The following is a 14665-nucleotide window of genomic DNA, read 5'->3' on the forward strand; positions in this document are numbered from 1 at the left end:
TGACGTGCTTGAGCTTTGGTTTACCTTCGTTTGTGCTACGACGGCTGACCACTATAAACGAATTTACGATAGCGAGGTCAACGAACCCCAAGAAAAGCGACTTGTAGTATTTCTTGTACTTCAAAGCAAGCTGTAGCGAATACCTTCTTATAGCGTGTATAATACAGGATTAGAAACAAATTGATCATGTACATGCAGGGTAGTAATACTCGCCTTTGTAGGCGGAGTTGATCATGTACATCAACTCCGCCCATAAACGTCTGGTAGTCCTTCAGTATCCTTGGGCAAGCAACGTCCACCTTTTCGCCTGATTTCTCTCTACGCTGAACTCGATCTTGCTGAGCGCTTCCACCAGCGCAGAGTAAGTAAACGGGGCGGTTATCCCACCAACACACCATCTTGACGCTTGGTACTAACGTTGACTCGGTAACAGTGTAACTGCCACGTAGCACATTAACAGGACGCTTTTCTGCTTGATAATGATCTCTTTGCACAGACCGCGTCTGTTAGTCATCACCGTCCCAATACTGTAGAACCCCATCCTTAAAAGCTGCATTGATAATGCAGGCGAGGGTCGGTGACGATTAGCCGCTTCTCAGTAGTTCCACTGGGGCCAAACACCTCTGCCAGGTTGCGAAAAACTGCCGCGGGTCCAGACTTGGTATCTGTGGATGCTGCAGTCCCATGTGTTTGCCGTTTGCCGCAATAAACTTCAAACCTGTATCATACAAGATACACATATTAGTAAAGTGTATAGTACACGTTAAGGGGACTTTGCACACACCAAAAAGGAGCGCGCACTAGGGCGCGCTCCTTTTTACTTATCTCATGCAGTAGGCCGTCGACGAGCAGCACAGCATGAATAGCTTAGTCCCCCACTTATGGGGCTTATCCTTCATGTAGACTCTGGTCTTGTTGAAAGACGATTGAGATGGCAGCATGGCTTCATCGAAGACCATGACCGGAGAAGCCATGTATCCAGCCTGAAACCGCTGTTGAACAGCATCAACTACCGGACACAGCTTCCAAATACGGTCACCAGCAGCGCGAGGGTCGTCGTTACGACAAAAGTGCATATTCCTTGAAATATGCATGAGCCGGTCCCTTGTCATGAATAGGCCAAATCGACCGCGTGGGAGTGCGCTTTCATCAGTCATCTTCCAGTGATTCTCCAGCTTTTCTTTGTTTGGCGATATCGTTCTGGCAATTAGAAGCTCCACAAAGTTGCACAGCTCGCGAGCGGTGATGTCAGGTGTTCTTAGCAGCGACGCCTTGATATTAGCACGCGAGCTCTTTTTAAATCCAGGTGACTTCTTCTCCCTTTTCGTTTGCTTTTCGTACTGGCCTTCGACTCTTTCGTCAATCTTCTCGAAGAAGTACTCGTTGCTGGCTTCAGCAATACTCTCCCACCGCCGAGGCTGTAAAAAATAAAATAGTGCTCCACTCGCCGAAGATGCCGCCTCAAGTGCACGAGGTGCTGGTCCGTAATCGTCTCCACAAACGCCAGGATAATCCTCTCGAAGCGACTCAATCGAACGAGGTACGTAAGGTTGGTTCAGATTGGAAATGGGCTGTATGTTACAGGCTTAGACCACCCACTAGTATACATGTTCTTCAGGATATCAGCGGCTATCGTGCCGCTTGCAACATTCGCAAAGCCACCAACAGCGTCGATCAGTGACTCAGTGAATAGCGGATCTTCAGTATCCTCCTCATCCAGTTCGTCAACGCATCCGTCTTCGGACTCTTCGTCAAACTCACTGTTCTCATCACTTCCGACTCTGTCGTCATATTTAGCCTCTGACGACATTGCTTGGTATTCATCCGGGTCATCATAGTCTCTCACTCTATTGACATCTATTATAACCAGCACATACATGATAACGTTAGTAACTTGTATCTATATCGTGTACATACAAGGTAGCGTACCCGAATACAAGTCAGCAATCCGGGTTGACCGGCGCGGTTCCGGAGCTACAGGAGCGTCGTCAACCGCATTAAATGCGCTACCCAAGCTCCGTTGAGGATCTTCACCCTCATCGGACTCAGACGTGCCACCATGCAACAGACCTCCTTTCGGGCATAGATGTTGACACGTGGGAGGATTCGCGCAATGGACTTGGGGTAACATGAGGCGATGTGCACAGCAAAGTCACCGGCACCGCCCTACTGTTAGCGCTGCTAACCAAGCTGTCGGCATCTGAAGCAGTAGCTGTATTGTACCATTTCACATCTAAGTTAGGCATAAATGTAGATTTGTACAATGCCCGATAACAAATATCTCTACCTTCATTAATCTGCTGTTGGCTTTGATCATCGCAGCACCGCTGTGTCGCTGGGAGTGGCGATGCTGTAGCTGTAATTGCAAACAATCGTCCGATACAAGTAAGAGAAATCCAGTAACGTGTATCATACAAATCAGCAACTTCATACCGTTGGCGCTAACTGTTGTACGCTCGGACCTGTCCTGCTCCTCACGCTGATCTCCAGTAGGCTGCTCCGACACTTGCTTGGCTTTCGCAGCACTCTCTGAACAAACAAAAGTTATCAGTAAGGAAACAATACTTGAAAACGCAACCAAAAGTGCACCGGTATCAGGCCGGTCCAAATAGCGCATTAGTTCTTCCTCCCCGAGAAAAACGTCCTTGCCACGTGTGTCTGCCTTTGTCTTTCCCGCCTTTATATACGTAAAGTCAACCGAAAGGCCAGTGGGCCTTTTGATGGGCCATCCCTCTTTCTTGAGCTCAGCCCAGTGGGGGCAAAATCCTGACATCCGTCCAGCAGTCTGATTCTCGAATGGGATGAATGAGTGGCGTCGGGGCCGCGGACTGTGAGATTTTGTACTACGTGGTGCACATAAGACTAAAACCTGTCAGCCTTGATTTTTAAAAGTGAATAGTCGCGCGGGGGAATAGGTGAGACATGCCGGCACCCCGTTCCTATTTGACCTAACATTTGTAAAGAGCAATACAAATGTTAAGTCAAATTTTCTTATCGTGTATGGTCCAGGATAAGCTTTTTTTGATATCGTGTCTGATACAGGCCATCGCGGTCAAGGGGTTAACATCAAGATTTGTGAATGTAGCTGTATCTGGTTGCTTACAAACACCAAGTGAATGAATAATTTGCCAACATCCCAGAATCTGAAGAGCCGGTAGATCAGCGTTTCTGCAAGTGAGCCCTTTGAGAAACGATTTTCCTGATCTTGGATTTCTATTGGCTAACACTCCTTTCTTGAGATTGGGTAGGTGTGACCTTTGAGATAGGAATGCTAAAATTTGCTACAAAATAGTTTCTGTATACGAATTTTCTTGTGAGATAAACTTATATTTTTAAGTACGGAGGCCTGATCACGCAAAATTCGATGACAAGTACTAAAGTTAATGCCACTCATAACGCTAAGGTGTTGACAGGCTGGAACTCCATCAAACTGTAACGCAGTGGATGATTACCGCATAACGACAATCTATATGACTTTGAACCACGGCTTCCCTGGGAGAAAATATTTGAAGTACACACGTATCCTTGAAAAACACACATATTCCTGAGCAATCGACATTCAAATCCAAGAAATTGCAAACGAGAGGGTAGGGTACTCGCCCGGATTGTTTGTACCTTCTGGACAAGTGGCTCTATCTGCATTCCACTTTCCAGAACACAATGGAGTCTAGCCCAGTCATTAGCCAGTATTAGTCCTGTCAGTCATTAGTCAAAAGGGGGGCTGAAGCAACCCGGTCAGCGGAAACGCTCTTGAGGGCAAAGACAGATGTAGGAAAAACGTGAACGTGATACAAGAGCTAATTGAGAAGGCGGAGGAGACCGTGAAGGAGGTCTTGACATATTCGGAGCGGGCCAAGCGCGGCAAGAAGCAGAAAGCGCGCTTAAATTCGTACGGAGTCCAAAAGTCACGGAAAATGAAGCACAGGAAGCAGCGTAAGCCCATAAGGGACCCAGCCTGTGTGTACAATGCTCGGACCATGAAAGCTATGCTAGCTAAGACTTACCTACTGGTACCGGGAGTTCGTGAAGCACTGGAGGAGTTCAGACGTCACCTTTCCGGCTACGCCATCGACCCACCACCTCTCGAGGTCATCGTCATTGACGACGACGAATTTGACTTGTGGTCAGAGGAGGTGGACTTTATAACTGAATGTACAAACGAAGAGGAACTTAAGTTTGGAGATCTTGGTGATTTAGGTCCCTGTGAGTGCGAGCGATACTGCTTCCGTGACACGTGCACGAATGCATTGGCTGGCGTGTTCTGTACATCGGAAAACCGCCCTCTGAACGGCCGCTGCTCCAACAGCATTTATAATTGCAAAGACTTAGAGCTGGCGAATTGTGGAACAGGAGTCCATGCCACAGCCGTTATTAGTGCGGGTTCATTTCTTGGTGAATACACTGGAAGACTAACTACGGAGGACTTGGAGAACGAGAAGGGGCCTAAGAACGCGTACGCGCCGGAATTGCAGCTGAAAAGCACCCGACGCAAAGGCGTGTTTATTGTCGCGGCTGTTGTGGTAATATCACTCGGATGGTGAACCACTCTTGCGATGCTACGTGCCAGTTTGTTGAGGTTCGGAACCGCCGTCAAGTGAAGGTAGTAGTCGTGGCGAAACGTAGGATTGGTGAAGGCGAAGACATCACGGTAGACTACAAGTGCGATCTGTTGTTGTGGATCTCGCTGCTGTGTTGCTGGGCAAGCGTCACAAAAAAGCGACAGTTCACGTGAAAGAGCATTAAAAATGCATCTCAATGATGCTTCTACCACCCCCGGAGACTACATATTGATGCTGAGAGAGACAAAAAGAGAAGACGGAGGAGGATCGCGGGTAGAAGGAAGAGATGGAAATTTGAGATCCTGTGTCGTTGCTTTATAAAACGTTAGTTCCAAGTGTTAACACCCCAACGACAATAGAAACAGTAAGAAGCGTAGTGGTGAATAACCACTTGCAGCTATGGCTAGAGCTACAGTTGCAGAAAAAGCGGTACTTGACGTGATTCAGGAGATGTTAATGGTGATGGTATCGTGTCGAAGTTAATCTAAACGTCAGTATTGACCGTGAGACTGCAGAAACAAATTATGATCTATGTCGCTAGTCTACTGAAAGGCTAGTGCGTGAGCGTTGTTCTGAGAACGTCCTGGTGGTACAGCGTGAGGTAGTGAAGACGTTGTGCAGGCATCTGGGCCTTCTCTCTCTCTTCGTCTCTTGAAAGTTCCTCGGCAAACCATTGTGCGCTTCCCGGTAACACTCAGGAAACCACTGTGCATGGCAAAAAGCAAGTGAATGCACTGACCAAATTTAAAGAAGTATCCACAGCCACACGTCTGTTGATGCAGATTGACAGACCAGCCCCATTCTGTCTGACCTTCAATCTCCATCCGAGCGTAGTTAGCTCCGAGCTGAGCAGACACAGCGATTCCCTCCTCTGTGCGATTTTTCCGCGGCACGAACATTCGTTCCGTTTCCTTCGTCACAACAAACTTTAGTCCTGTATGGACCAAATATTCGGGACCAGCCTCAGGACCAGGAAACACTTCATGTAGGTTGCCAGCTTTCTTTAACTCGACCACGCGTCGTTTCAGCGATGCGCTTACCTCGATCACGTTTCGAAACCAACGACAACTCTCGGAGTCATGACCACAGCATGCGAGTAGTTGAAACAACAGCGTTCCTAGCTTCAGTCGCGTACGCAGAGTGTAGTCGCGCTAAAGGACTCTGTTGAACTGCTCGGTGGGGTTATTGGTACCGGCAAAGCCAATTGGAGTGTAGAAACGCTGCCATCTATGAAATCTTCCATTAAGCCACTGCGCCATAAAATAGCCACCAAACGCTCTCGTTTCCTCCGTTGCAGACCATCGCGTTGCCCGACGCTCCAAAACCTCATTGGGATTGCGACTAAAGTGTAAATCATACACGTCGCGGGTGACACGATGCTTCCTTAAATCTTCCAATCCTTTAGTGCGCTCCACCAGCTTAGCTACCACGCGATAGAAGCACATTAAATGAATGTAGTTTCCAAAAACACGTTGGCACGCGCTTTATTGAGCATCGTCTCAATCACCCATCACGTACCACACAGGCAAGTGCTTTTTCACAACTACCTCGTAGCACAAATAAAATCTTTGTCTTTGTCGATACGGAGGGTAAGTCAGCTTTATAACTACCGAACCGGCTTTTCAAATACTTGACGAAAAGGCTCTAACTAGTCCCCTAAATAGAATACGCCTGTATTTAAAGACAGTTCGCTTAACAAACTCCAATGGTGGCATTTATCATTTTGTCCTTTAGATAGAAAAGCTTTCAACTCTTCAAGCGCTGCAAGCAATGCGTTTGTTCTCCGTTCTGTCGTCGATCACCATCATCTATTTTGTGACCTGTACCGCGGCTGAGGGCTCAGATCAAACCAAGCACTCGCTGATGGGGTCACCAATCCTCGTCTACTCGCTCAACGCAGCACACAACGTTGATCCTGTCGCCAGAAGGTTCCTTCGAGAGCGCGAAGCGAATATGGAAGAGCGAGGAATCCGTCTGACGCAAGAAGCGAATGTCAAATCGTTCGCCAAGAAGATCCTGGCAAATTTCGACGAGGCGGACGATGTGTACAAGAAGTGAAATACGAAGGGCTATACCTTGAACAACATCAATAACGTTTTGAAAGTGTCAAAAAAGGAAAAAGTACGTGCCGGTCTCCAACGGCTACATGGTTTACCTGAACAAGATAAACAGCTAAGAGCACCTCGTCGAATTGGAATCCGATCCGTGCACTACTTTGGCGCCGAGAAAGGTTTGTGTCCACTTATCGAGATATTATCGAGATTCTAGAAATAAGGCTTAATGATAATAATACAGTCACCCGACAGACCACAATGCTACCATTGATATACTTTCTTTGTCCTTAGTGTATTTTAGCAGTATTATTAAGTGTAAACCCTGCTTACGGAGAGGTTTCCGACAAGGAAATGAGCTTGTGAACGTATCGCTCGAGTGTGGCTTCATAAGTTGGCGTGCCATAAAGCAGCTTTTCAAGATGTGCCGGGTTTTCTTTATCAGCTACCCATTTGTTGATCATCTCATTCTGGATTCTTGAAGCCAGCTTCTCTGTGCTGGGGTCTTGTTTCGCACTTTGGATCATTCGCAATAGCCACGGGTAGTTGTACTTCGTATGGAGACTATCAATCATTGTCACCTTGTCGTTGGGATAACGTTCGTTAAAGTCGTCCAGATACTTGGCCCACACTTCGAATTTTGAGCTCATAAGAGTCAGTTCTTGAATTTTGTCGAGATGCAGTAGCGAAAGGACCTTACTGGGAGGCGTCTTTGCGTTGAGCCAATCCGTACGCAGCGCGTTCTCCAGCCTTTTCGCCATTTCCGCTGTGCTTGGATTGCGCATTGCCTTGTCGATTTTTATTTTCGACGCCTCTCCATTTATATTCGCGAAGAAGCGGCCCAAACCAGGTTTCTTGCTTACTCGGGTTCTCCTTGTTGAATACCTTCACGTACTCCACCCACCTCTCGAACAACGGATAGCTGAGAACGTTACCCCCCACATTGTCAAGGGACAACTGTTTAAAAACCTCTTTGGGGGATCCCATCTTTGCGAAAATATCGTCAATTTTCTCCGTATGCAACTTGGTTGCTGCGATCTCCATGCTAGGAAACCGCATGGCTGTTTCGAGAATTTGAAGCAAAGACCGGTCGGTAAAGCGACTCTCCAATTCCAGAAACAGTGTCGACATCTTGTTGGGGGTTGCAGTGACGATGGTGTTCATGTATGAGACCCAGGATGTAAGAAGTGGGTTGTGAGAAAAGTCACCCTTTGTTCTAGAGAGCTTCAGCAGCTCGAAGACATCGTCGACAGACTTGCCATTGCTCCTCCACATTTCCGGCTGAGCTGACTCAAGTTTCACGGCCATATTTTGCGTCACCTCTTCCGATTTGACTGCCGCCAGCATCTTCGACACAAGGTCGTCTCCAAATTGACTCGTTAACGTCTCGATCATAGTCTTGTCGGGATTCTTCGCATCGTAAGCCTTTACAAACTTGACCCACGAATTGAACATTGGGTTCTTTAAGACTCCAAATGTTGTCGTGTCAAGGTCAAGCTCAACGAGAGCATTTTTTGGCGCTTTTCGACTGCTTCCCCAGGACTGAACTAGAGCATTCTCCAACTTGGTGGCAAGGCTGTTGGTTTCGTCAACGTGCTTGGCTGACTCAGCCATATCGAACAGAGCGCGATCACTGTAGTGCTTTCTCAACGTCGGGATCATAGACGTAACTTGTGAGGTACCGGCGTCGTTCAAATCATCGACGTACTTGACCTACCTAGGGAATAGGTGGTGCTCGAAAATGTCCTGTTGCTGCATATTCAGCTTGAACAGACGAAAAACTTCATCAGGATCCTTTCGGACCGCTACCCAGTGCTGTATATGCTCTGCTTCAAGTTTCGTGGCAAGGCTCTCCGTTTGCGGTGTCAGCTTCGCTTTTTCGATCAATTTATACAACGCGTCATCGCTGTATTTCGATGTCAGGGTCGAGATTGCGGATAGTTTCTTGTTGGAGATCTTACTCAAATCCTCAACGTACTGGAGCCAAGCGCTGAACCTGCGGTCAAAGAGCAGATGGGACCCAGTCGTTGCCAGGCCCATGAGCCTGAATACTGAATCTGCGGATTTTCTTTTGTTTAGCCATTTTTTAAGCTTTACTGGGGTCACCTTTGACGAAGTGAGCCAGGATTTTAGCTTTTTAGCACCAGAAACGGAAGGCCCTGCTCTCTCGTCGAAATTGTCGTCGTTAATCCGTAACAACCTCGAGGTGTCGACGTCGGTCTCGCTGACATTTGTCTCGAAAAGGTGGGGCCCGGGGTTTGTTGCGTCAATAAGTATGATGGAAGAAATGACAGCCGCAACGAGGGGGAAGGCGAGGCGCATTTTTCATCGAAAGAAAATCAAAAATGACCTTTTATTTTTGTGGCTTATTAGCCATCCGAGATCTGTGGGTCTAAAGTCAAGGATGAATGATACACTGTATTGGTCAACATTTGAGGATTACGTTTACAATTGGAGCGTAAACATCTGCGTTTACTACATTCGTATTTTTTTATACATGTACTCAAAGGTTTCAAGTGAATTTTGGATGGCTACCGTACGATCCACAAAGAATAACTTATCATTTTTATTAATTTGGTTTAATAATCCAGCAAGCTCTCATACCCGATACAAGTACCGGAATTAACGGTATTTTGCAACCGATCAATTTTTTGCAACCAGTGGCCCGTAAAAAGTCTGCAGCACCAACAAAATTAACCAGTTTGGCATCAAAACAGTATCCCAGTTAAAGCGCGCTATTGCTTACAATATTGTGAGCAGAGCGACGGTTTCAAATGGACAGGAGTATCATGTGCGAGATTTTACGCCTTCCGCCGTTCTTACGGTTTTGACTTGAAAGGTACTTTTACACGGTTGCAGAAAACACGTTAATTCCGGTACGGGATATGTCTTTAGAACAACCTTGGATAAAATCTTTTAAGGCAATGAATGACATGTAATGTGGTGCACATTCTTTGATCGAATCATCGATGTTCATGTTTCAACCAATCATATGGATCATAAAAGAAAACATTTTAATTGACCAATACATGTAACACATAATATGCCAGCTTTAAGCTTGGTTATCTCGATTACTCTAAATGTTTCGATAGCATCATTTTGTTTGACGCCGTCTCATATGGAGTTATCACAGTACACAGAGTACCAAATCAATGGTACATCCAGCTCAAGCATGGATTTTTACAACCTAAAGCATGAGCGGTGCAATTCGCTCATGCTCTGGAGGATGCGTGTAAGCGCTAAATGAGCCCAACTTTTTTTGGCTAGCCGAGCTTGATATGCGAGTAGGTTTGTTAAGCTGGCTGGTTGACAGTGTCAACCAGCTTCGCTCTGACTTCGCCACATTCAATACCAAGCTAGATACTTGTCGACCACTCTTTTCCAAACCACCCGAAATTACGACTTTAGAGCACAGCAGCCACATATATATGACTTCCGGTACCAAGCTGGGTATCAGTTGATCAACCAAGCAAGTCTGCAAACAGTGAAAATCACTGCTGAATTCTATTGATCATCCTATCGTGTATAATTCATTTCCATAGTAAGTCTTAGTTTAGTGATAATTTGACTTTTCACATCACAAAGGGATATTTGAACTTTGTATTCCGTTGATAATATAATTCTATCCCTATCTGGAGTGTATCACTGTTTGGGATACCACGGTGCCCAAAGCAGAAATGGGCGTATAAAAAATCAGGGCGAATACAGAAAGAGGATACTAATAACAAAAAGAAATGTTGAAATGAGAAAGTCTATTTGATGATATACTACTGGTAGACGTACATAAATTTGGAAAAACAATTTAAGCGGTCATCCCTCGGCAAAGTGTGTCTCACTGATTTAGTTTGCTTAAGCAGTTGGAGTGTTGAATATATTCTATTGCCTACATTTTTGACCAACTAAAGTGCATTCTAACAGTACGGTCTGCCTTTTTTTAAATATGAGCACGGAGGGGTAAGAACGAGAGGGGGGGGGTAGCTCGTGGAGGGTAGAATTCCATGTGAAGACGGCAGAGTGGCGTGCATCGTGTGGTGCGCAGGAGCGAGGGGTCAACGGGTCGTATATAATGGTCGATCCCGCAGCAATATTTATGGAGCGCAGGCCATTGTAGTCGGAGGCTTGTGCTCGTAGAAGCAGTAGCGCACAGTCTTTGATTTCGCGTGCAAGCTGTCCCTGAAATGGGCCTACTTTAAGCCTACAGCGTCGTCTTACACGTTAGAGCACGTGTTTGAGGAAGCGTAAGCTGCGTTTTCACTTTGATTAAATATACTTTCGTCCGAAAGTAAAGACTTACTTAAAGAGGAAAGAAAAATCGGTTTCCGGTAAAAATGAGTGCTGCTAATTTGGTTGCTTGGGTTTTCCTCCTAATCTAATATTCTAAATGAAAGATATTTATAAACAAATGGCCCTGTTATACTAAACCGACGGACAGAATGAAACTACCACCAAAAGTCAACGTAAAACGGGCGCAGTTCGTAGCCGCCACTTGCAAATCCACCTAATTAGCCAATCAAATTAGTTAAAACGTCGTATTGAACAGCTGAACTGCAGTGGGTATTCTGTACCAGTCACTTGGTAAAATGGAGGCTGTAGCTGAGCCCACCCCGGAGTCCGAGTCGGACAACCGGTCGGAGCCCCCACCTGAGCCCCTGTCGCCACCAGAAATCATAAGGATTACAGACCTTCTTAATGAGGTGTACTCAAAGCCTAAGCAGCGTCGGATGCATTATACAATGAAGAAGAAACGGCACGTTCTGATAGCAACACAGGGCTTAAGTCAGCGCGAGGCTGCCATGTCTAAAAAATTTCCGCGATGGACTTTAATGTCATGGAGGAAGAACGAAGACGAGCTTTTTGCGTTTCGAGGCAGCGAGAAGACCCTGTGGTGGGCACCTGGTCGTCGCGAGATAATACCGTTTAGCGCTATGCTCGTCACTTTTATGAAGGAAGCACGTCGCGAGTCCCTGCCTTTTACTTCATTTATAATAGCCACATTCATTCGGGAGGAGCACTCGGAGTGGTTGGAGGACTTATCGAAGGACAACAAGGACACATACACTGCGTATCAATCCCTACAAAGGCTGCTACAACGCTTTGCGTATCGGCATGGCTTCGTGCGGCGCACACCGGACGGTTTGAAGGTAGTGAATGGACAGATAAATTGTATTGAATTAATCTAACTTGATCATTTTGATATACTCTATGTATAGGAAAAACTGGAGGACTTGGTAGAAGTACAAGACTATTTTGCTAAGCTTTTCAAGTCTAAGTACAATAGCTATGCTGCAAGCGAAGTTTTTAACTGTAACGAAACTGGGATTTACTTTGATGCGCCGCCGGGCCAGATACTATCCGAAAGAGGTCAGTCGTCAGCTATAACGGCTCAGCAAAAACATTCTGCTCGCTTGACGGCTGTATGCACTATCCGCGCGGATGGAGTTAAGCTTTCACTTCTCTTCATTGGGCGTGGAGAGCAAAACGGCATCATCGAGAGAGAAGAGCTGCCTACATACCCCGACGGTACAGATTTACTCTATTTTATTATATATGTCTTTGTTATTCACTAACTGACGGAAGTTACGGTAACGGTTGCTAGGACATGTGTATACTGTTTAGACTAAAGCCTGGATGGATACCCGCGTATGAAAAGTTTACCTATGCTCACTATTGCAGCAGTACGTTAAATGCTCTTCTCTACTACTCGTTGATTACTTAGAGTGTTATGTCTCGGGCGAGTCCGAGGCAATTGTGTCGGGCGAGCTTATATCTGTGCTCCGGCCATTACCTAAGTATGCAACCTCGCTTTGTCAGCCCTTAGATGTTGGTATCATGGGGCCTTTGAAAGTAAAGCCCAGGGCCCTGTGACTGTTGGAGAATGCTACAGCACCGACTGCTAAGGAAAACCCCTAGCTAGGATAAAGCGTCCCATAACAGCTTGAGAATCCATTGAAGCTGCCACCGTCACGAGGGCGTTTAACAAAGCACTTAAAACCAGTTTTAGTGCTAAATATAACTGTCTCCCTAACATTGCCAAATACGCAAGATAATTCGTTACTTCAAAAAAAGGCTATGACCATCTGACCGCTCTTGTACCAGCGGGAAAGTGGCAGTTGCGTTCTGTCCGTCGGTGTAATTACCAAAAGATACTGACTTTCAACCTATGATGCTTTGAATGCATGCAGACCAACAGTCTGCGAAATGTATCCATTGTTGTATAATACACCATTGTGGAAAACCTCTTTCGTAGCCAAGTGACTATGTGTAGATACTTTCGTGTACCCCCCCCCGTTTAGGCAAGACTTCTCTAGTCTTAACACATCATTCAAAGCATTGACGAGCCCGTCAAAACGTTCAAGAAACCCGAGCTCATTTGAGATCGCCGAGGAAGACACCCGCACAAGAGTCTGCCCCGGCAGACTCTGTTACGTATGTGCCTACACCTGCAGGCACCACCACTCCAGTGTCCGCGCAAGCAAAAACGCCCGCGACAGCTGATAATCTTTCTGTCACGCAATATTACGCAATGATTAAGCAAAACCATGCTCAAGCTACGACTGACAAACCATCAGTCGCCATGGAGGGCTCGTCGGATATGTCTACCGATGGAACAATACCCACTGACTATGGGTCTGATATTTAAGACGTCTCCATCGAAGAAGAGGACACCATGCCCTCAACTTTCGACTCTAAGTCGATCGAACCATCGCCCAATCCCCCGGTTGGGTCGTGGCGTGGCCGTGACGATGTTCGGGACGCTCCCGAATCGACGCGTCCGTGTAATAAGGAAGAGGCGCAGTCACATGTGCCGGTGCCGACTTCTTCTCCGCGTACTACACCTGTAGTACGCGCTCTCTGGATGCCAGCTGCATCCGAAATCGCTGACAGGGCTGTACGCGTGCAGCACCATCGATGAATACGCCGCGGGTGTCGACATGCACTTGACTCGTCAACGAATCAAAAATGCGACTACTACATCGGACGCTTTCATGAGCTCCGATGGAATGCGTCGAAAAACCCTTCGCGCAAAAGCAAAGTGCCCGAGTATGTGACACTTTTGTCAGTCTTGGAACGCATTTTGTTGTGAGACTTAACAGCAACGCGAAAGACTACCCGCGAAGAATTGTCGCGGCTCGCGAGCGCTTCGAGACCTTCTCGAATCGTCATCTCACTGATTGCCTCTACATTGGCGATGTGGAAGCGGAAATCCCCTGCGCAGCTCCAACTGTAACTGCGTGTTCGCACTGTCGCCTCGGGGCATGCGTCTTTCTGAGCGCGGTGTTGTCGGGTACACTTCCGTACGCGTATTCACTCCTCTGCGAGACCTCCGTGATCAACTTGTGGACCGTGATGCACCCCGTGCTAGTGGCTCTCGCAGCATAAATGCAGGTATTATGCCTGTACTCGGTTCTAGTCCTCGTACACCCTCACCATTTCCGGACGGCCTTCATCAGGACACCCAGTGGCTCCCATGTATCGCGATGTGGAGACAAAAGTCCTTAACTAATACGAAGGCGAGCCTGTTCTCGGTTCGTCTTCGGGGCGTCAAAGTCCACGGCTCGCTCGACAATCCAACGTGTCGAGCCGTGTGCATCACGCCGCGGCGGTGGTAGGGGCGGAAAGATACCCTCCGTATGGTGAACCCCAGGTTGACCATGGCTCCCACGCTCTGTATGATCCTGTTGTTGCTTTGGAACAATCCCAGAGCGGGGAGCTCGCTGCCCTGCACTGGAGCTGTGGCTACAGAAGGCGCATGTCGCTAAAGCTGTTCAGACCGCTTCGAGCATCCAAGTCGCACTTGGATCGGATCTGAGGAACTTACGCCGCCGCGTTGTCGCGCTCGAGACGCTGGCTCACGCCGCTACATCGTCCTTGATCCATCAAAACTAGATGGCTCGTATTGCTCGTAAGGGCTTAGCCATCCGACATAGATTGTCAGATAACGGCGCATGCTGGACAGAATGTCCAACGTATACGCGTTGGCATGCCGTTTATGTACTGTGAACGGGCCAATGAAGCGCAAAGCAAGCTTGCTTGCACCGAAGTCAGAGACCGCAT

At 47.1% G+C, this 14665-nt stretch overlaps 3 protein-coding genes across 3 annotated transcripts; 2 read left to right on the forward strand and 1 right to left on the reverse strand.

Annotated features, from left to right (window-relative positions):
• Nucleotides 1-6329: 6329 nt before the first annotated feature.
• On the forward strand, nt 6330-6617 carry PITG_16282 (secreted RxLR effector peptide protein, putative; the record flags this gene model as incomplete). The annotated part of the gene is made up of 1 exon (XM_002897624.1): nt 6330-6617. One exon carries the CDS (start codon nt 6330-6332, stop codon nt 6615-6617), a length of 288 nt encoding a protein of 95 aa, XP_002897670.1.
• A 1706-nt stretch (nt 6618-8323) lies between these two features.
• PITG_16283 (secreted RxLR effector peptide protein, putative) lies at nt 8324-8932 on the reverse strand (the record flags this gene model as incomplete). Its single annotated transcript, XM_002897625.1, has 1 exon — nt 8324-8932. One exon carries the CDS (start codon nt 8930-8932, stop codon nt 8324-8326), a length of 609 nt encoding a protein of 202 aa, XP_002897671.1.
• Nucleotides 8933-11190: 2258 nt separating this feature from the next.
• PITG_16284 (uncharacterized protein) lies at nt 11191-13523 on the forward strand (the record flags this gene model as incomplete). The annotated part of the gene is made up of 4 exons (XM_002897626.1): nt 11191-11751; nt 11821-12130; nt 12793-12822; nt 13252-13523. 4 exons carry the CDS (start codon nt 11191-11193, stop codon nt 13521-13523), a joined length of 1173 nt encoding a protein of 390 aa, XP_002897672.1.
• Nucleotides 13524-14665: the final 1142 nt, after the last annotated feature.

Source organism: Phytophthora infestans, genomic scaffold (genome assembly GCF_000142945.1).
Source record: "Phytophthora infestans T30-4 supercont1.43 genomic scaffold, whole genome shotgun sequence".
Classification (NCBI taxonomy): Eukaryota; Oomycota; class Peronosporomycetes; order Peronosporales; family Peronosporaceae; genus Phytophthora; species Phytophthora infestans.